This window comes from Microplitis demolitor, chromosome 3 (assembly GCF_026212275.2).
Source record: "Microplitis demolitor isolate Queensland-Clemson2020A chromosome 3, iyMicDemo2.1a, whole genome shotgun sequence".
Classification (NCBI taxonomy): Eukaryota; Metazoa; Arthropoda; class Insecta; order Hymenoptera; family Braconidae; genus Microplitis; species Microplitis demolitor.
The window spans coordinates 7525929-7549166 of NC_068547.1; the positions used below are offsets into that span (position 1 = coordinate 7525929).

At 29.1% G+C, this 23238-nt stretch overlaps 1 protein-coding gene across 1 annotated transcript; it reads left to right on the top strand.

Moving 5' to 3' along the window:
- The first annotated feature begins 358 nt into the window (after positions 1–358).
- LOC103572632 (single-minded homolog 2) lies at positions 359–21431 on the top strand. The gene is made up of 9 exons (XM_008551307.3): positions 359–755; positions 6764–7195; positions 13157–13540; positions 14273–14358; positions 15789–16091; positions 17346–17533; positions 19181–19287; positions 19669–20169; positions 20237–21431. The coding sequence occupies exons 2-9, from the start codon at positions 7072–7074 to the stop codon at positions 21181–21183; spliced, it is 2640 nt and encodes an 879-aa protein (XP_008549529.1). The 5' UTR covers positions 359–755; positions 6764–7071; the 3' UTR covers positions 21184–21431.
- Positions 21432–23238: the final 1807 nt, after the last annotated feature.

The following is a 23238-nucleotide window of genomic DNA, read 5'->3' on the forward strand; positions in this document are numbered from 1 at the left end:
ATACTGTTTAGACACAACCCCATTATTGAGCAAATCATTTTGTTTAATCAGGGTCATTACTTTAATAAAAAAAGTAGAATCAAGTACACTCTGAAATTATATTTCATGTTATTAAGCTTCGTTTTCCATATCAGCCTATTGAAAAAAATATGTTTGCATACAAAGATACACATGCAAATCAATTAGTTGGAGATAATTCAAAAAAATAGTAAAAAAAATTGAAGGTGAATTTTCCTGGAGGGCGTGGTAAATTCGTCAACCAATCCATTCTTCCTCATTCTGCCGACCAATCCTGTACTCGAGGCGTTGCTTTGTCAAGTGCAAACTCTCCCCCACCGACAATACTCAACGTGAATTGCAACGTAACATTGAGGGTAGCTTGTTAAAGTTTCACACTCCATAACCGCGACAGCGAGTTCTGTGTTTTATACGGTTAGTTGCACTCAAATCTTGAAATCGATGCATTTTTTATATTGTACGTCTAAAATGTTTTTTCTTATATCAAAATAACTGTAGTACTTGTAACTTGTTCCACATTCCCGACAAGTGCATAATGATCTGAGATAATTTCCGTTCTCACTAAACAACAAAATGATTGCTGTGTTAAGTATAAATAAAGTTACTAAGTGAAGAAGAAACGATCGACTTTTTATCACTCTTTATTTGGAAACCAAAAAAAGCTCAGGAGACTATTGAGTTAGATGAATTTAAGTGTTGACTATGTTGTCAGTAATAATTAAAATAAGCAACATAAGGTAATTAATGTTTAATCACCTTCCATATACGCAAAATGAAGTATTCTTCTCTTATGCCCGATGAAAAATAATTTTGCATAATCATATATGATTATTATATTATCATTATCTGTGACTCTATATATAATCAGATCTAAAAATTTGCTAGATCTGACTATATATAATCATATATAATTATAGATAATCATGCATGAACGAATATAGTCAATTTCAAAATCACGCTTAAAATATCTGCAAATTGTTAATTAAGTAATAGAAATACGGCTTATTGTCTTCATTAATATAAATGTCAGTTAAATTTAAATTGAAAAAAAAAAAAAAAAGAAAAAAAAAATTATCGGTTAACTAATAGGGCTGCACTCAAGATCGAGATTACATTGATCTTGTCTTGATCTCGACTCGACTTATTAAGACGAGACCAAGACGATAATATATAGATTGCAATATCCCATACAAAGTCGCTGTTAATGGAAAAAATGCCGTAGGTTGGCCGATGTCTGACTGCCGTCGATCGGACAAGCATTGACATATTAGTAATGTCTCAAACCTGGTTAAATACCAGCAGCCATTTTAATTTTTATCAAAATAGCGTAGTCCAATCGAAGTGAGTTTCTATTAAAGTTTTTGAATGTATATGTTTCGGCATTATTGTTTCATATCAGAAAATGACTTCCTGTAGAGAAAACGCTAGTCATAAAACGCTGCCGATGGCTGGCTAATGTACGGCTACTTATGACTGGCCGATTATCGATTGGCAACTTTGGGCCACCGTTGGTGAATTTCTCCGTGCAGTGGTTAATGATTGATTCGTGTTAAATGAAAAAATCTACTACTCAATTATTAAATATTCAAATAACTTATTATTGTAGTTTTCTTTATACTTAATAATTGCTGATGCTTGAATTAATCTAAGTTTTAAGTACTAAATATTTTAGTTTTCCGGTCAAAGTTATTTATAACTAACAATTAGAATATTTTTAACTTCCCGCTAAGAAAATTGCAAATTTTCGAAAAAAGGGAAGTTATTGGTTTCGGCCCGATTTTCGAAAATCGAGTTTTCATCAGATGTCGACGTTTTGAGGTCCTAGGAAGCTATTCTGATTATTCCCGGATGGACATCTGTGTGTGTGTGTGTGTGTGTGTGTGTTTTGATGCCAAAATACAAACATTTCATCTATGCTACGTGTAGACCGACAATAAAATACCACTACGCTACGGAACCAGCAGAAAAATTTCAGTTCGGCTGTGCTTCTTATGCTTTATTCTCACACTGAATTTATACATCCTATTAGTTTTAAAAGATTTTACGAATATTTCGGATCGGGAATATTTTTAAAGTATATTAATATTCCATGAAAATTTTTTTTTTAATATTTCTTAGAAATATTTCTAAAAAAAAATATTTAAAATAATTAAAAAAAAAAAAATTTGAGAATAGTTATAGTATATTTTTTCAATTATTCAAATTTATTGACCTGATTAGTCCTCGGAATTGAAGAGCTCAAAAAGAGCTTTTCTTCACTTTTTTTTTCAATTTATTTTAAGGTTATCGATTTGTTTGAGAGATTGAAATTTTATAATGTGTGTCAATTCCCCCACATTCCTTAATTTAAAATAATTTTTTTTGTTAAATACTTATTTCATTTTATGCATATTATGAATGCATGATTATATCTATTTTTATTTATATTTTACAAATATAAGTTTAATGTTTCCCTTTCCGCGTGGGTTACTTTGTTATTTATACTCGAAAATAAACTATATACTTCCTAAAGTAATCAAATGATTATGCCGTTTTAATCGCTAAGGTCCGTTCAGTACAATGGAGAACGAAAAATAAATACAATGTAGTCTAAACATGCTACATTGTTTTTTATTTTTGTCAGCAACATTTACATTCAGTAATTTTTGACGTATAAACATAGTCGTGTATATAATACTCTGCATGATATTATTGGAAATCTTAATTCTATATACACATAAAAGAAAAAATGTATATTTTCAAGCAAAAATACTTGATTCGAGTATCTTAGTACTTTAAATAGCACCATTATACACATTAAAAGCTTATAAATACAAGTAAAATTTTATTGTTTCAAATTATAGAAACTGATCCGCTTAAAATATACTTTACCCGATGAAAAAAGATTTTATACAATTGTTTACAGTTATATATGAATTATAAACAATTGGATAGAGATAATGTATAATTACATAAAATTTTTATATAATTATATACAAATGTATATATTTGTATACAATCATATAGAATTGTATATAATTATATATAATCTATACAAAAACATTATGTGATTATATAAAAATTACTTATATACAAATAAGATATATAATTATTTACGATTGTATACAAATGGATCGGGCCATTTTTTCTATCCAAATGTTCCAAATATCGAATGTTGAAACTGAAACGTTTAATTATTATAATTTCATTTTTTTATCAACCAAACAGCAGTTTCTATTACTTGTAACATGATTTATTTACATATAAACTTCAAATTTTATCATTTAAATTAAGATTATTATAATATATTCGATTAAATCACGAAATTAGTGTTTGTAATAATATTAAAATGACCATATTCTATATTTTTAATTATCAATTACTAGATTTATATAATTCATTTTTTTGCGTGTATAAAAAGTTTCACACATACACACATACAAACAAACATGCAAATGCGAGCCCATCCCTACCTGAAAATAGCCCAAATAGCGTCCCAGGACCTCAAAATGTCCCAATACTCTGCTATTTTGAGGATGAAAAGAGGAGCAACCTCAAAACTTGTATGAATTGAGGGCTGAAATTTTTACTCTACTTCGTGCAGACTAATGGCAGGAGACTACAAAGTAAAAATAATTGAATTGTTCTTTCAAAAATGTAAAAATAATTTTTTGAAAATTTCAAAAAATTTATGAGTTAATTTTTTAAATCCAAAAACAATAATTTTATTCTCATAAGCATGTCTTATCGAGAATGGGATTATCTTATTTGAAAATGATTATATCTATCAATAGTTGTATTTATCAATTGATATTTTAGTTTGAGGCACGTATTATTGATATGTTATTGAATTTTTTTGCGGTTTACGTAGGAAATTAGCTACTGTACTAATCCTTATGGTAAAATTTCTACCTAATTTTTCATAATTAGCCTAACAGGTTTCAAAAATACCATAGGTTCAAAAGTTTCTACATGTATGTATTTTCTCCATATATAAATAAATCATAATAAACCATGATTTTTTTAGGTCCTACTGTCTTCAAAATTACTCTGTGACTTAAAGCAATCCTCCCAAAACTCAGTTCGATATTCCAAAAACTGAAATGGCCCTTGACAAGTTTATTTTCTTAAACACTTTCTTCCGGAATACGCTACGTAGTTGGCCTGTCCGCCCTTGCCTCACCCATACAAAGTTTGGAAACTGTCCCTCGGACAGCCCATCGCCCGGTGAAGTATGACGATTAACGGTCAATCATTGACAACTTTTAATGGCCCATGAACGGCTGTATATACAAATAATAACCCCGGCCCATTAAACTTAATTTTTGCACAAAAAAATCTTTTTTTAAAAACATTTTTTTTTTTTTCATATTGATTTTATGGTGCCTGTAAAATTTATATATGCAAACCAAATAATTTTTTTCTAATTCAACTATTTTTTAATGTAGAAATTCGAAAAACTGAAAATAATTCAAAAAAAATTTTTTAGCTTAGCTGATTTTTTCGTTTATAAAAGACAACAATAGCTATAATTCCAAAAAAAAGTATATCCAATAATTTTTTGAGAAGTTACAGCTGTTTATTTATATATAAGTGTTTGAGCGGAACCGCGTTTTTTTTCATTAAAACATTAATACCTCGTAAACTATTGGTATGGTCGTAATAGAGACATCGGCTTTGGCTCATTTTGTTCATTTAATTCACTAAATTTGATACGCAGCATGTCTCGACTTGTTTTGCATAGTTTCTGAGATATTTTAATTTTAATCTCAACGCAAAACCTCTATTTGTTGAACAAAAAAAGCCACACTTGCCATATACACACAAATGTTTAGAATATTTTTCTGAGTATTTAAAAAAAAAAAATACAAAATCGAACCATTTTGTCGAAAGGTTGTCTACAAATTACTTTTTTTTTCTGGAGCTTCACTGGAGCTTCACCCAAACCAAACTGTACTGGCTAGGTTTTCTCTGTGGTTTCCCTAGCCACTGCACCTAGATTGCATAAGGGAGGTTGCAGGGCATCACCGTAATGATGTATTACAGTATAAGCACAAGTCGGGCCAAAAAGTGTAAAAGGCCGTAATTGCGGCTATACACTAGAAAACAATTAAAATTAAAAAAAAAAATGTAATGTACGGAATGCTTAAAAAATTAGTTCAGAAAATATCGTGAATGAAATCAATTTTCTGAGCCCGAAAGCTTGAAAATGTATTTGCAATGTTTTCGAACTTATGAATTTTGAAAAGATTTATTCCTTTACGTGCTACTTAACTCGAAAGCAGTAAAAATCAAACGGGCAACTTGTAGTAGCAATAGTAAGCGCTCATAATTTTCTAATATATATAAATTTGACATACAGTCTGAAATTGTTGGGCGTATTTGTAGGAAAAAAAGTTTTTTATTAAAACACCCTAAGAATGTATATATATAATGAGTCGTTGAAATGTATGTTCACGTTTTGCAGCTCTTTTGTTACTCTTAATACCCTGATTTGATTTATGAGTGCGTGCGTTAATCTAGAAAACTACAGCTTAGCTTTCATATCGGTCACTCACATTTACACAGTCGTATACTTTCCTTTTGGTCCTTGTCCTCGAAGCCTATTAAATATATTTTATTTAGCTTTTTCAGATCAAAAAAATTCCGAATCTATACTATAATTTTAATACCCGGAGTTAATATAAACAATCTGTAACAACGCATACCTAAGTGTATTTGAAACCATTTATAAGTAAAAGGTGGAATCTATAATTTTTAAATCCCAACTCTATTTTGACGTTTTAAGCATAAAACTTTTCATTTCCATATTTGCCACTGAATTCTTTTATGTCTATCTTGCAGCGAAAACTTTAAGCTAATGTATGTTTTTTTTTTTTTTTTATGTTTTCTGAAAATTATTCAAGGATCGAGTTGGGAAGTATTGTAGCAAGACCATTTATATTTACATATTTTTCTTTGATTGTAATCACAAATTTGAACAAATGCCTTCAACTGCAGTATATATCAACCCTCGGCCATTCATAAAAAAAGCCATTCGGCAAACGAAACGAAAGTAAATTTCTCATTAATTATTTATTATTTTTTACGTTTTTCGTTTAAAACTCATTCAAAAATCATTTTTTATGAATTTCGAGGCCATCAAGATATACAAGAAAAATAGCATGAATAGCAAATTGAGTAAGAGAAATTGAAGCTATAATGAAAAAAGCTCTAATTTATTTTGAATGATTATACACTATGAGTTTTGGTTTCAAAGTAATTTATAGAATAATCAGCAAAATCGAATTATAATAATCTCTATCCTGGTCTGCATAATGTTTTTGGTCGTAATATTTATCAAATAGAATTTACGATAGTATATAATAAAAACTATTATTTGGAGACTCTGGTCTAGCATTACAATGTTATAAACTAAAAAGTACGATAAAAAGATCGAAAATATTCCAAGACTTTTTTTCCGTGTAATACAGCCCTTACTAATATTTTAATTTTAAAAAATTTTATGTTGTCTATTTTGCTCATTATCATAGTTTATTTTAGTTATTACAACCTTTAGTATGCGAATTTAATCTTTCCCTCTTACTTACTGGCAATAAAGAAAAGTATTAATGAATTCTAAATCTGTTTAAAATAAAAGAAAATGAAATTTGTCGTAGCTCTTTTTTTATCATTAAATTTTATGTACCTTTTTAATCCTGCTCTTTGTATAAAATAGTGTCAGAAAATTATAATATTGCACTTCAATGGAAGTTCTCCCTTCTAGGTTTACTATAAGGGTGGAGCTTAAGCATGCGGGTGTGGCCTATTTACTGACTACCCTTTATTGATTGAAGAGGGGGAGTAGAAGAAGAGTTTACTACTAAAATCCAGCTAAGAGGTCTCTCTAAAGATGTGAGAACTAAGTTGTGACCCTAGCTCGTCAGTTAACGGATCAAATTTTTTTTTTCATTGTGGGCACTTGCCGTATATTTTTGTTTGTTAACAAATGATAACATCAATTAGGAGCTTATATTCAATAAATTATAAATTTTTGTCAGTAAAATAAACAATACATCAATAGTTAAGAAAGTGATGGCTCCCATGATTGAACAATGTGGTCGTAACATGTATAAGAGTGCATTACACAGTGATCCTTATACCACGGTTTTGAAACGCAAGCAAGCTGCTCGAAGACTTGAACTGCCGTTTGTTGGAGGTAATTAATAAAGAAACAATTATAATATGCGACTTAATGTATTTATTTTTATTTGATTATTATAATGATTAGGTTATAATTACAAGCAAAAAGAAAAGTCATTCCCTGTTTAAAAATATTGATTGAAAAGAATTAAAAATTAAAAGTGATAAAATTCGAATTCTCTCCGATAATTTCAATTCTTTTGTTTCTATATATAGATATACAGTTTGCATGGAGTGACCACTTTTCAATTCTTTTCAATCAGTGTCTTTAACCACTCTCTTAAAATGAACCAGTGAAATTCACTGGTTTAACTAGTGAATCAAGCAATCACTGGTTCAACCAGCGAATTCCACTGGTTGAACCTGTGATACGCCGGTGTACTATATAAACATAAAGAAAATAGGTTAGGTTAATTTTATTTTATTAAATTATTAAATTAAATTATTATTATTATTATTTCATTATATTAAATTTATTTGCATGCTTGGCCGATTGCCGGCTGCCATTAATCAGCTGATAGTCGAGCGCCATTATTGGGCTAGGGTTATCATTTGTATATTCAAACGTTCATGGGCCATTAAAAGTGGTTAATGACTGGCCGTTAATCATCATACTTCGCCGGGAGATGGGCCATCCAAGGGTCGATTTCCAAACATTGTATGAGGATCCCTGTCTTGTTCTCGTTTTATTTTATATTTATTTATTTATTTACTGAATATAAGCTATGTTTTCTTTTGTCTATATGATTCTTGGATTTAGTCTTAGCTGTTGGGAAAAAAGTATTTTAAGTAATTAAAAACCCCTAGATTATGTCTCTATCAAATTGGCTTACAGACTATGACTTACAACTGAAATTTATTTACATTTGTACATATTTACAAGAGTTAACCACTGTGTTGTTCAATGTCTAATTGTTTCTATATATAATATATAAACATTTTTGTCTGTTTAATAATATTTTGTAGCGTGCGGTCAGTCTTCTTCTATCCACCAATATATTTTAGTCTATAGTCTGTGAAAGTCGTTCTTGTCTCTTGTTGGTATTGCTGTCGAGTATTTAAACTCCCTATTATTTATTGCATGTTTAATGGTAATTACTTTGTTACTTTTATTTTGGCTTATGTGATAAATTGGAGATACGTTGTCATGGTCTTGCATTATTCCATGTCTGTTCAGTTAGGTAAAAACTTGTGGTTGGAGAAATTCACATGGTGCTGTTGTCTATCAGTTTGATGTAAGTTTGATTTAGACTTTTTATTATGTTGTTATATAGAGTACTAAATTTGCTGTAATAGCCTCTTGTTAATTTTATTCTGTGGTTACCTATCCTGGATATGTTGGCTGCGTCGTATATCTCTTTGTTGCTAATTCTTTCCTTGTATTCTGATTCAGATTTCCTGTGTAGGTTTAGTGCTTCTTTTTAGTCAGGATTCTTCGAACATTTTGATTTTTTCTATTTGTGTTACTTCAAGATTCCAACACACTGGGGCAGACATACGCTTAAGTTACTTATCCACGGTGGGATGTTGGAAATCACGTTTAATGAACAACTTATTCACCAATGTTTGTCCCCAATGAATTTTTTTTCCGGAGTACCTGCTTTATTAAAGTTTTAAAAATTTGTGAAACTATTAAGCATAATTCAAAGAATATTCTGCTAAAATTTCGTCAAAAAATATTGAAAAATATGCTAGTGGTAGTGGGGAGAACCGAGTCACCTTAAAAAACAAGCCTCCCGTGCGGTAGTTATGATAACTTATGACTGCTTTATCTGAAATCAAAAAACCAAAAAACCAAAGTCTTCTTTAGTACATAAATTTATCTTGGACTTTAACGAAGGATTTTTATTTTTAATTACTACTTATTTTTAATTTACGCCAAAGGAGTAAATTTTTATAAAAATCAGATGTTTTAAATCGCACCTTAACGAAAAATCAAAATATGAATATTTTGTCTATTCCTTCGTCCAAATCCAAAATTAACATGTACTGAAGAAATCTTTTTGGTTTATTGATTTCAGATGAAGCAGTTATGAGTTATCCTGACAACCGTATGGAGACTTGTTTTGTAAGGCGACTCGATTCTCCCCACTACTAATGGCATATTTTTCAATACTTTTTTTATGAAAATTTAACAGAACATTTTTGAAATTACGCTGAATAATGTCACAAATTAAAAAAATTTTAATATAGAAATTACTCTGAAAAAAAAATTCACAAAAATATGTTCTTTTTTTGTATTTCAGATCCTTTCTATCCCTTGAGTAATTCATGCTCCTAGAAAATTGAAACATAATGAAATATTTGGTTGCTCAAAATCTAGAATCGCACTTTAAAGCAAAAACTACTTGTAAACCATGACATCGAGATATTTATCCTAAGATAATCACGTTTTGGAGCGAGAAATTAAAAATTTGCAATAAAGAATAGTTACAACAAGTAGTACTTTTGCTAATCTGATTTTTGTAAAATCGCTAAGCAAGCTGGTAAGATATCCAACATAGAGTGTTGAAAAAAGACAAATCATTTTAATGAAATTTGAAAAATATTTTTTATTGTAATTTTAATACTCTCTAGATACGAATAAGTGAAAATCACGTATATAAAATTCTCTATTTAGCGTTGAAATAGTCACTTATTGCCAGTAAAAAGTATACCACTCTTCGAATTATTGACATTCTTTTTACTTGTAAACAGTGCATACTCAATATTCAAATTTAAGAGACTACACATTTTGAGGTGACTTGCAAAAAATGTATTTTAATAAATTACTCTACTAAATAAATATTTAAATTAAGCATTTATATGACTACTGATTAATCACCAATATTAAATGATTTTAACTATTTAGAATAGTTTTCTAGGGCCTTAAAATGTCGACATTTGATGAAACTTCGATTTTCGAAAATCGGGATGAAAACAAAAAACTTTAGAAAATTTACAATTTTCTTAGTAGAAAGTTAAAAAAAAAACTTTTACCTCAATATTCTACAATTAGTCTCTACATAAATACAGTGAAAATGTATAAATTGCTTAATCCTTCGAAAACCATCGATTTATTTAGAGGCAAGTTAAAGTAACAAAAATCTAAAATGTCTGCTATTTCAATGATCATAAAACTCTTGATAATGAAAATGATTTTTCTATTATTTTAATACAAAATAAACTTCACGATAATTTCTAAATATTTTAGTAATTATTTCTATAACATTATAGTAATAATCACCAATAATCTAATCACCAACAGTATAGTAATAATCAATACATGGGATACAACCAAATTTTGAGGACACGATTGCGTCTACAATTCTAATCCGATTTTAATAAAATTTTCTACCATTGTTCTATATGTAATTAAGTTCGAAGATGAGCTGAATCAGTCAATTAGCTTAGAAGTTATGGCTGTTTAAATTTTTAACAATCTTTCGAAAAGATCAGTTTTTAATCACTTTTAAAGTTCATATTATACTTTAAAACTAAAACTCATTGATAATTTCTGTAAAAAGTATTTTTAAGCTTGATTAATAAGCTTTAATTTATGACCTTAAACTTTATATTTTGACGATTTTTTCTAATAATTTGATAGTCTTGAATGTTTAGATGGAATCAAAAAATTTTGTAAAATATGGTTTTCATTCCATATAACTTATGCATTTCTCATTATAGTCTAATTTTGTCAGTTGTATCTTAATATGACCAAAATAATCTGTAAATTTCACAGCTGTTTTATATTTTAAAAGTATTTCTTTCATTATTTATGATGCTTCAAACGTACTTGTACGTCTTGTAATTATAACTGGTCTTATCATCACTCTAGCTCCTACAATTTTTATTGGATTCTAATGAAATTTTCTATATTTACTCTATAGGTGATTATCTTGATTATGTTCGAAGATGAGCTAAACCCGTTCATTAGTTTTGAAGTAATAGCTGTTTGAAATTTTCACGATTTGTCGAAATAATCAGTTTTTATTTACTGTTGAAGTTCATAAAACATTAAAACTAAAACTGATAGACAATATCAGTAAAAAGTATCTTAAAGCTTGTTTAATAAGCTTCAATGTTTGACCTTAAATTTTATGTTTTGACCATTTCTTCTAATAATTTAATAGCCTTGATATAATTCAAATAGAATCAAACAATTTTGAAAATATGGTGTTCATTCTACATAACTTATGCATTTCCCATTATAAAACAATTTTCTCAGTTGTATTTTCTTGTGATCAAAATAACTTTTAAATATCACAGCTATTTTATATTTTAAAAGTATTTCTTTTATTATTTATGATGTTTCAATCGTACCTGTACGTTTTATAATTATAACTGATCTTGTTATCATAATAGCGATGACAATTATGATCTCATACTAATTAAATTTTTTATACTTTGTTTACGTGAAGGTTAGTTTGATGCATTACCGATATAATGTTTAGTCAAATTAACTATCTGAGCCACTCTATCGAAAATAGTCGTTGTCTTATTTTACCCTCACTCTTAGAAAACGAGCCTAATTTCATATCATGACAATATACTTACATGTATTACAAGATATGTATGTATGAAACTTTTTATATAGATTAATTGGAAAATTTACCTTCCAATTCGGCTGCCGAATGGCCTTTTTTATCTGAAACGTATTTTTTAATTTTTTATTTCGTGAAAAATTATTCAAGTAACTATTAATATTAAATATTAATGTCATGATGTGTTATAGAATATACTGTAGTACAATCCAAAAAAATAATTGTCATTCTGTCAAATAACAAAAGAGTACTCGAACAAAATCGTGTTCAAATTTGAAATATTACAATTCTAAAATATCTATTTTACCAGGGACACTACAAGTGGCCGGGTGCGATCTTGTGGCGAGCACCGAACTACTCCTGCTGCTGTTGCCTAGCACCGGTGACTTTCCCCTTCTCTATATCGATCTTTCCTCCCAAGAAATTTTTTCTCTTAGCTTAAGTAACTTTTGTTTTCTTGGTCGGAAAACACAAAAATACTTGCGTGAAAAGTATATAGTACTTGTTCCGAGTAATTTAATTTTCTTCAAACAAAAAAATGCAATATTTCAACAAAAAAGAACTAATCTTGCTTCAAAAAATACCTCTTATTTTTAAAAATATAAACTCTTGAAAAAAATAATAATTTTTTTAATTAAGCGTAAAAATATGTTAACGCAAATGAAAAAATTTTGATTCAAGATACTAATTTCGAGATAATTGTTTACTTGGTGTAAGTAAATTATGATTTTTTGAATCAATCAAAAACAATTTCTTGAATCACGAATATTTTTCGCGATTCAAGATAGCTGTTTTTTCTGTGTATAATATGATGGTATATCCATTATCATAAACACTAGTCATCAAAGTTAAGGGATATGAAAAAATTTCAAAATTTTTGAGTAATTTTCAACATGCTGTAACTCAGAGGAAAATAGTCGTACAGTAAAAATAAAAAAAGCAAATTGTAGCTTCAATGTCGAATTTCACAGTTTTCTAAGTTTGACTTGAAAAACTTTTACTGTGCACGGTTCAGAAGTAATCCTGGGAAAACAACTACGAAAAAAAATTCAAATTATTACCTTTGGGCTTTAATAAATATTTTATGGACGAGCCTCAGTTCACCAGTCTTGGCCCGAGAGCCAGACAATCTTCGACTCACTTCGTTCGTGCGCTCAACTTTGCTCTCGTAGGCAATCGACAACTTACCGCACTAGTTGTACAATATACTATTTTAAAACTTCACTTTGATTGAAAAACTTGAAAATAAATAAATAAACAATGAGAAATCTACTTTCATCTTATTATCTCTAATTATTTTCTCCGTAATGTATTTTGTTTTTATCTAAAAAGAAAAAAAATCTTCTGAAAATACTAGTTCTTTATGGATTTTGAAATTAGTCATTTTTTTTGTTTATATCATTCAAATATGTTTGTATGTATATAGTATTTCAAAATGTTTCTTTTTTTTTTAGACCGCTGTTACATTGTCGATTCTTTGAATTTAAGTGACACTTATGAGCAGCACTCAAATAAACATAAAAAAAATATAAAAAACTATAATAATATAAATGCGCAAAATTACAATTGCAAAATTAACCAAAGCAGTATCAATTACAACGACTACGAAAATCAAATTGATTGTCACAATTGTGAAGTATTTCCTGAGTCTTTGGGTGGCATAATGAAAGAAAAAAGTAAGAATGCGGCACGATCACGTCGAGAGAAAGAGAACACCGAATTTCAAGAACTCGCCAAATTACTTCCACTTCCAGCTGCGACAACGTCACAATTGGATAAAGCGAGTGTGATCAGATTAACGACAAGTTACTTAAAGATGAGAGCTGTTTTTCCAAACGGTTGGTTGAATCTTATCATAAAAATAATTATTTCACTCCTATTATATTTTTTTAATCTTCGATAATATTCACAGAAAAGACATATTGATTGACATTTTAAGAGTTTTTTTTAACGACAATCAGATACATGACACTTCGGTAAAGGGCAAATAGTATCGGATGAGATGGTTGTGATTGCGCACTTGATGCATTGTTAGTCCCTACGCTTTGTAAGCAAAGCATAAGGGCTGATGTTACTTTACAATAGCTGGTCTTTCTCTTCCCTCCTAGTTATCATTCTTCTCGAGTTTTTGCTCAATTGAATTTCAAGTGGCCGCATCCCTCTAGAATACATCAGCTACGCGTCTGTATTCTCACAAGAGAAAATTGGACGTTGTTATATTACACACTCGTTTGTTTTTATTTTTACATTCTTCCTTTATCCCTTTACTTTTTGTTTTAGCTTAAAAAAGTCATCATTCATTTTTATTCAGCGACTTATTTTTCTTTATTTTTTTCTCCATCCCCTTACATGTTTTCGAGCCGTCCTTTACTTGCCTTTTTATTTCGGACTTAATTTAACGCCTCTTTGACAAATACTTAGAACGATTAGGCTTGCCATTAAAATTCGCAGAAACCAAAACCAAACCAGCTTGTGACCGTTTTGTCGATTCTATCTTGACATATTTACAAGTACTTAAAATGATATATTGCATGTTGCAAATATGACCATAATCTTTCTATTTTCAACAGGCTTAGGAAATGAATGGGGCGCTTCGACGACAATAAATGATTCACGTGATGGAGTGATCAAAGAATTAGGCTCTTATCTATTGCAGGTAATGGAAAATATTGTTAAACATAAAAATTAACTATCATATAAGTTTAGCAAATGTTGAACGGATAATTGAATAAAAAGTTAAAGAATTAATAGTTATACCTGATGAATAAATTTTATATAAAATTTTATAAAGCTTAAAGAAACTGTATACTAACGCGAAAAATTAAAGGAACAGAAAAATTTTAAAATTTTTTTAGTGATTTTTGCAAGGCTGCAACTTTGTGAAAAATAATCGTATCAGGATTTTAAAAAAAGCGTTTCGTAGCTTGAAATCTCTAGTTTCGGCGCATTTTCCTTAAATTTTCTTTTGAGTTACGGCCATTGCGCAAACATGAAAATTACCAGGAGACAAAAAATTTCCAAATTTTTTTTTTTGTATTTTTGAAGAGCCTACGGGCCTTAGAATATTATTTTTAGCTAAATCAATGTATAAGTCATTTAGTAAATTACTCAGCTTTAATTTGTTTTTTTTTTTTTTTTTACTCTTAGGGAGTTTGAAATCAATACCTTATTTTTTACAGTGTAAGTGTAGGAAATTCTGTAATATTTTATAAAATTTTATAAAATTATATCAAAATAATTAAAATATCGTTAGACGAAATATATTAAATTCAACATGAAATTTCGTTGAATTCCATAAAATATCATGAAATCTTGTGAAATTCTCTAAATTTTTATAGAAATTCATAAGTTTGAATCCGGTATTAAAGAAAATTAACATAAAATTTTCTACACAGAAAGAACGAGATTTGACTGTACTAAGCCCCATCTATTGTAAAAAAAATTTTCACATTGGAGCTTGTACAATTAACATTGCACTGGTTACAATGTACATTTCTCATACAAGATTGTACTCAGTTTCATCCAAGATGGAGCTGCGTAACATGAGACTGAGTCGAATCTCACATATAATAAGATTTAATTGAGATAAAAAAAATGATTGATTAAATTATAATAAATTATGTTGATGGGCACCAAATATTTTTTTTCTCCCAAATAAATGACTAAAAATTTTGTTACTAAATCCATTTAGTACTTAGTAATAAATCCTTCTATCAGTGCAGATCCAAGTAAAATAACCAGAAACATAGACTACACTGCATAATTAAAAAAAAAAAAATAAATAATTTGCAATGATAAAATAACCATAAAAATCATTATGATTATTAATCTGACCGTAGAAACTCAGCAGAAGCAATAAAAAATTTATTTTAAGACTATGATTGAGATTATAATATATATTTCAAAATTTGCTATCTTTCAAGTTCTTTTATTATTATTTTAAAAGCAAGTATTTAAAAAATTTACCATACAACTATCGAACGATTATCCAATACATTATAAGCTAAACTTCTCATACAAGTTCTTTAATGTTCTATATTTTCTTTTTTTTTTTTATTTTTGTGTGTGTGTTTTTTGCTGTTTTAGACACTTGATGGATTTATATTTGTTGTGGCACCTGACGGAAAAATTATGTATATTAGTGAGACGGCAAGTGTACACTTAGGACTTTCACAAGTTGAATTAACCGGGAACAGCATTTTCGAGTATATCCACCCAGTTGATCATAATGAGATGCTTGATGTCTTGAATTCACCACTTCCAATATCAAACCGATCATTTTTATCACCCAATGCTCATGGTAATATTGAAATAGAACGAGCATTCTTTATTAGAATGAAATGTGTGCTAGCTAAGAGAAATGCAGGACTTGTCACTTCAGGCTGGAAGGTAAGACTGTAGTCTAAAAAAATTATTAAATGTAATCATCACAGGGTCGGTTTTTGTGGGGCTATAATCTGTTGTACAGAATGAGAACAGTCGTATTATTTGGTGGCTATCGAGGGTAAATTCGTAACTTACGATGTTTACTCATATATATATTTAAGTGTGTGTGCATGATAAAAAAAATCATGACACAGATGTCTCAAAAATATACAATCATTGGAATAGTTGCTAATTTCATTAATAAAATAAAAAAAAATATACATTCTGTTTCATACTATGGAGCAGCTCTTATTATTTCATTTTTATACCAAAAGCGGATGAAGTTTTTTTTTTTACTTTTTATGTATTCAAAGAGATCGAAATTAAGGAGTTGAGATTAAATAATTTCGAATGAAAATGAGAAATAATTGTGCTAAAGTTGTAGTGGAAGCGTACGAGTTTCTAACAATCAAAAATTCTCTGTATTGAATCCATAAAATATAAGCCCAAATTAATGAAACTATTAGAAGTCAAGTAAAATATTTTTTGCAACTCATAGTAAGAAAGCACGTCTTTGATTGGTTAAAAATATCACTACAAAAAATAAATATCACGAAGTATGTCATCATTGTTCGTAAAAAATATGACAAATCCACACCTTAAATGTGCTATTTATTAGTCACTAAAAAATTCAACAGAAAACCCAATGACCAGCCGTCTCGAGTTAGGACGCACCGGAAAGTCCCAGACTGTAGAAAATCATCTTACTGTGTTTAATTATAATGTACAATTCACTATTTATGAACCTTAACTAAAAACTCTAGTTATTTTTGCTGAGTATCAATATATTGAAAACAGTAAAAACAATTATAAATTATTATAAAAATCAATTAAATTATATTTAATTGTTACTATTATTATTTAATAATCTTTTGTATCAGAAATAATACAGGAATTAATTTTATATTAATACAATTAAATATTATTTTAGATTAGTTAAAATATTAAACTCAATGTAATGCTCTCTTTTACCAATGAAAGACATTCTTTCATTAATGGAAATTTCTCAAAGCATATAAAGATTTTTCCGCAGATTGTCGTGCTAAAACCATAATTACATTATTATGGCATAAAGTAATTTCACTTTTTTACAGATGTGGCATCACAATTATACCTAGTGTAACACTGATACATTAAAATATACTTTTTATGTTTTCAATCATACGTTGTGTTCTGTAATAGTTACTAATAATTTTTTTCTTTTTCTATATTTGGTAGGTTATTCATTGTTCTGGTTACCTCAAAGTACAGATTCGTGGAGCACCTTATGAAGAGTGCCAAATAATAGGCCTTGTAGCAGTTGGAAATTCTCTTCCACCGAGTGCAATCACGGAAATAAAGCTGTATCATAATATGTTTATGTTTCGTGCATCTTTAGATCTCAAACTTATATTCCTCGATGTAAGGTATGTATAAATACACAGGATTTCCATAAAATATGATTCAATATTGAAGTGAGCGCACTAATATTTTGGTATACACTGTTGACTTCTTGCTAAAGAAATTGGGAATTTCCGAAATACAGCGATTTTGTTTTGAATTCCGTTTTAGCAAATCAAAATTTTACCAGATGTCAACATTTTAAGGTCTCACCAGGAAGGTATTTCAGGTGTTCACCCATGATTTTAATGTTACTGAAATAGCATTGATTGAGAACAACCTTAGACAATTTGACGTATGCTATTACCCACTTAGTCGCTAAAGAAACTATTAACGGTAGGTCTTTGTAACCTACAAATGATCTCTTAAGACAGTCAAATTTAGACGCTCATTCCAACATCTAAAAAAGTTTTCACAGAAAAAAATTTGCACCTATTGAAATTGGTTGTAGAATAACATATTTTACCTGTCAAGAATCAATCGATTTATATCCATCATACAAAAATTTTCAATTTTCTTAGCAGGAAGTTAAAATAAATGGAAAATGAGTGTTGAGAGTAGCCAAAAACTCGTATTATATGTAACTCCAACTGATGGAGAATTCAGTTTGCTGATAAATAATTAGCAAAAATCAGACATTTGTTGACTAAAGTACAGTGCATAGCACGTGAACTAAGTCACTGTCCATCAAACACAATGTTCTTAGCACTCGTCACCGACAACTCGTGTTAAAAACATTGCGCTTCTCGTATAAAGACTCACCTAGTCCACTCGCTATGCAATATACTATTTTGTAATTTTAATTCCTTAAAAAAATCCATTGTTGAGTTTTTCAACTTCAAAGTTGCATGAAAGTTTTAAGGTTGCCTAGTTGGGTCAGCCGCTTTCCACATTTTTTTGAATTGTCTTCCCTGCTTAAAAAATCCGACAGATTTTTATAGCTATATGTATTCGCTCTGAGTGAAGCCATGGTAAGGGAAATCAAATTGACTGAAGCGTTTGCAGTGGTTACTTTCGGAGTTACGGGAGGCTATGATTACTGAAATTGTAAGCAAGCACACGTGAAAGTATTTATTTTGTTATTATTTAATTATTTATTTTTCATTTTGATTTTTTCCTTAGTATCATATTTTGACTTTGATATGAATTTCAAACAACTTAACCTAAATGCTTACTGCAATCTTTTTTATTTTTTATCATTATACTTACTTATTGATGGTCCGTTTAGCTAAAAAACAAAACTGCAATTACTATAAAACTGTCACATATTTTTTACAACTTTTTTTTTTACTATTATTTATAATATTTATTTATTTTTATGTTTCTTGCTATTGACATACGTATAAAAACATACTCTGACAGCCTCCCGTAGTTCATATTTTGTCTGGCGCTGCAGTCACACTCATAGCGAATAAGGCCCTATACTTAACAATAGCACTTCTCATGGAACTCATTCATTCTTATAAACTCTCTATAGGAATGTATAAGAATCGATTGGATTCTATTAGATTTTCTAGTAGTTAAATACTGAATATTGCAGTATTCGATAAGAATGAACTTCAACAAGGCGAAGTATTTTAATGTTGAATAGTTTTGAAGTTATTTTATTTTGAAATTTTTTACTATTTATACACATTGTTGATAATGTACTCACAATTATGACTTTTTTTCAGTGTTAAAGAACTCACTGGATATGATCCTCAAGACCTAATTGAAAAAACATTATATCATTACGTTCATGGTTGCGATATTTTGCATTTACGAGAATCACATCAAATATGTAAGTATTATATGAATCAAATAATGTAATTAATAAAATATATTTATAAACAAAAGAAATTAAGTTAAGCAAAGCTTTCTAGAAGTTATATCATTTATCATGATTAGATATGAATGACCACATTGTAATGCGCGTTAGTATTTACACCGTTTCCATTCTTCACGTAAAAAGAACAATCATCTACTTATGTTTTTTTAATATTGTTGATTATTAACGAAATATGATTTTTGTTTGATTCAATTTATAGACTTTAGTTCAATCTTACTGTTCTAACATTTGGGATAATAGATTCATTGAAAATCTGTCATGAGTGACTATTTCTCAGTACATAAGTACTTAACTGTTCCTTTTATTAATGATTTTTTTTTATTTTGTCTACAGTATTGATGAAAACACAAGTTACTACCAAATATTATCGCTTTTTAACTAAATGTGGAGGATGGGTTTGGATGCAGTCGTATGTGACAATTGTTAATAATTCAAGAAGTTCTCGACCCCAGTGTATTGTATCAGTAAACTACGTTATATCAGATAAGGAAGCATCGCATTTGATTCTAAATTCAGATCAAAAAATGAATAATGTTCCTGAAAATCAACTGAAGGTTCCGAAGTCTTCTAATAATTCTCTTTCTTGTGAAACGAATGAACACTGTAGTCCAAGTTCCTCCTATTCATCTCAAACAAATGACCTTCAAGATGACTACGTTGATACAACTTATTCGACTTCTCCGGATTATATGCTTACAGCTCATATTAATCCTCCTCAGTATCAATTATCTACTTATACACCACCAATATTATCAGTTGCTACCCCATCAAGCGTCAATATTCATGAAGACTCATCGACTTACTGTCCTCTAGATCTTTTTTATCAATATGTTGGTAAGAATAATGTTTATTGAAAAATAATTAAGACAATATTATAATGATGTTTTTTTCATTATATTAGGAGTAACTCCTGATTCATTGTCGTCAACATCTATGCAGCAGCAACATTTGTTACTTCATGCTAATAATATTCAGTTTTCTCAACAAAACAAATCAGAGATTCAGCAGAAAAAATCATCATTCTCTTGTCTATCAAATTCATGCGCTAGTTACAATAACTCTGAATCTCATCCATCAAACTCAACAACAAATCATTCGGCTATACCATCGTATTCAGTAATTCATCACCATCACCCACAAACCACACCTCATAATCAACATCATCATGATCGACGGAATCAACCTCATTCTCATCACCAACAACAAGAACTAGATTCTACTCAGCATTCTCATCATCGGCAACAACAAACTTTACAAAACGAATCTACAAGAAATTATGATGAAACTGGATGTGATTCTTTTCAAAACTGTGCCTTCAGTAATAGTCCCTTGTTTGGTAACGGAACGGTTTCAACTATGAATCATGAAAATTTTCCATCTGTAACTACTAACCATCATATTCACGATTTATCAAGTCCAATTTATACAAGTGTTATTGTTGACTCACATCAACACATCCCTAATAATGGCCCGAATGTAACAAGTATAAATGAACATCAACGAATAACACAAACGAAACGTAAAACGCCTCCAATCACAAACTTATCTACTACGTTAGAAGCATCACCTCCAAACCCAGTCATTACCTCAACAGTATCGACGTCACCATCAGCATCGGAGGCTGAATCAAGATCACCAATATTGCCTGCTACAATGATAAAGTCACTAAATTCTCCTACAAATGTTGCGAAAAGTAAACAGCCAGCTGAATTAATTAACAAATCGTTCGACCCGGAAAATAAAAATGAATTCCCCATTTTAAATAAATGTGATGAAAAAACGAATAATGTACATGATCGATCGAATTTGACTAAATATTCATTTATAACAGGATTTTCTAGATCATAAAAATTTTGTAATCATTTAGACGATACAAAACGCTCATGCTGGTTTTGAGTACAAAATTGCAACTTATTTATGATTCTATTTGTTTTTATTAAAGTATGGTTCTAAGAAAGACAGACAATATTGATAAATATTTTATAGACTGGTGTATTTAATGTAGAAGATAGAAAAGAGAAAGCTTGTTTCTCATCAATAGATTTAAAATTATATACTCTCACGTATTATAAATTAATAAATTATACTGGACAGAATTTCATTAACTATTGTTCTTCTGATTAAATCATGACCGAAATTTTTTGGTAAGTATGAAATTTATGATTCAACCAATCACAGTAAAGAATTTATAATATCATTAGCATACCCTTTTCTAGTACCATTATCTTAAACAAAGCTTGAAGAAGATGTATTATATAAATATACTTCTAGCAGATTTCTTGCTTAAAATTCTTCTCAATCACCACGAACAGCACTCCAGTAATGATCAGCAATGCCCACGGCACTTAGCGATTTTTACTTTCACAATCACTGACATCACACACTTTTTTCTCATAAAATTTTTTACAATTTTTAATTTTAAATAATTTTTAATTATTATTTAATATTTTTAAAATCTTAGACAAATGTTATCTTTTTAAAGAGATCTTGAAAATATTCATTGATAGTTCATGAAAAATACTTTTGATAACATAATGAGCTTTTTAAAATAATTATTTTAGAGCTTAGATTCTATCTAAGTATGCTACATTTGAGAACTCTTTGAGATATTATTTTGCTAGCCTGGTACTGTTAGTTTTATTTGTGATCCACTTATTTTAATTATTTAAGAATTAATTCTCACTAATTCTAAGCGTGAATACCGAGAGTTTATCCCCCTTTTAGATCCTAGTGATCTGGATGGATCATAAACAGTATGTTTGGTTTATCTTCACTCAAGCCTGAAATCCCGCCACTAGAAAGTATTATTCTGATTCAACCTATTACAAATTACAGACACCCTTACTTAAACGATTTTATGCAGTATTTTTTTAGAGCACACACATGATAGAGTGTTTATATTATTCCTTATGTTATCTCACTAACCACTTCTACTGTTATGGGATAGTATATCATTATTATTATAAATTCGATTACTTGTTCGCTCTTTAAAGAAGAGATCAGAAAATTTACCTAATTAAAAAAGTATCTTTGCTATTTCCCTTCAGTTTTGATAGGGCTGCAATTGAAAACTTTGTCTATTTACTTTAAATATCATTAAAAAAAATATAATTTAGAGTATTTAAGTCCGCAATAGCTTAGTATTTCTTTACATACCCCGCTTTACTCCTCCCGACCATATAAATATTTAGATTTCATATCAATTGAGCATGATCAGATCTAATCATATATAGACATAACTATAGAGGAGAGTATAAACTCATATGTATGATATGAATCAGTCATGTGTGATCAGATCAAAACATCTTTTACAATTCAATAAGATCCCGGGGACAATGTTTCTATAACATTTAATCAATTTTATAGCAAAAGCAGATAAAACTGGTGTAAAATTTTACCAAATTTTACGATACGCTACTTCACACTAGATGCAATAATGACATCGAATTCTCTAAAGTTTTATAAAATGATATCAAATTGTATAAAATTCTATAAACTTGTATGAATTTCTATAAAATTTTACAGTGAAATCTTATTAAATCTTATAAAATTTTATAAAAACATTTTTTCCCGGGTATAGTATAAAATATTATAAGCAATACTTATAAGTTAGCATGTAAAAAAAATATATTAGAAATGGTCATGTTGTAAATTATAAAATCATATAATATTTCGGCAAAATTTTGTATATAGCACCACATATGACTTCTTATAATTCCATATAATTTACCATATCTTTTTAATTATACTGAAGCTAATATATAATATATTGCTTTTTCATACGGGGTGTTTGAGTTCAAAAAGCTCATAAGAAAACAATGGCATCCAAAAGTATTTTCGAGCTCGAAAATGTATATATAACAATGTTTTCGAGTTCAAGGAGCTAGGAAACAGCGGTAAGTT

What these genes read in the sequence shown, in the direction of transcription:
- LOC103572632 (XM_008551307.3), top strand. Translation starts at nt 7,072, where the DNA reads ATGGCTCCCATGATTGAACAATGTGGTCGTAACATGTATAAGAGTGCA. An exon ending in CTTATATTCCTCGATGTAAG is followed by an intron (nt 17,534 to 19,180) that starts GTATGTATAAAT and finishes ACTTTTTTTCAG; the next exon opens with TGTTAAAGAACTCACTGGAT. An exon ending in TCTTTTTTATCAATATGTTG is followed by an intron (nt 20,170 to 20,236) that starts GTAAGAATAATG and finishes TCATTATATTAG; the next exon opens with GAGTAACTCCTGATTCATTG.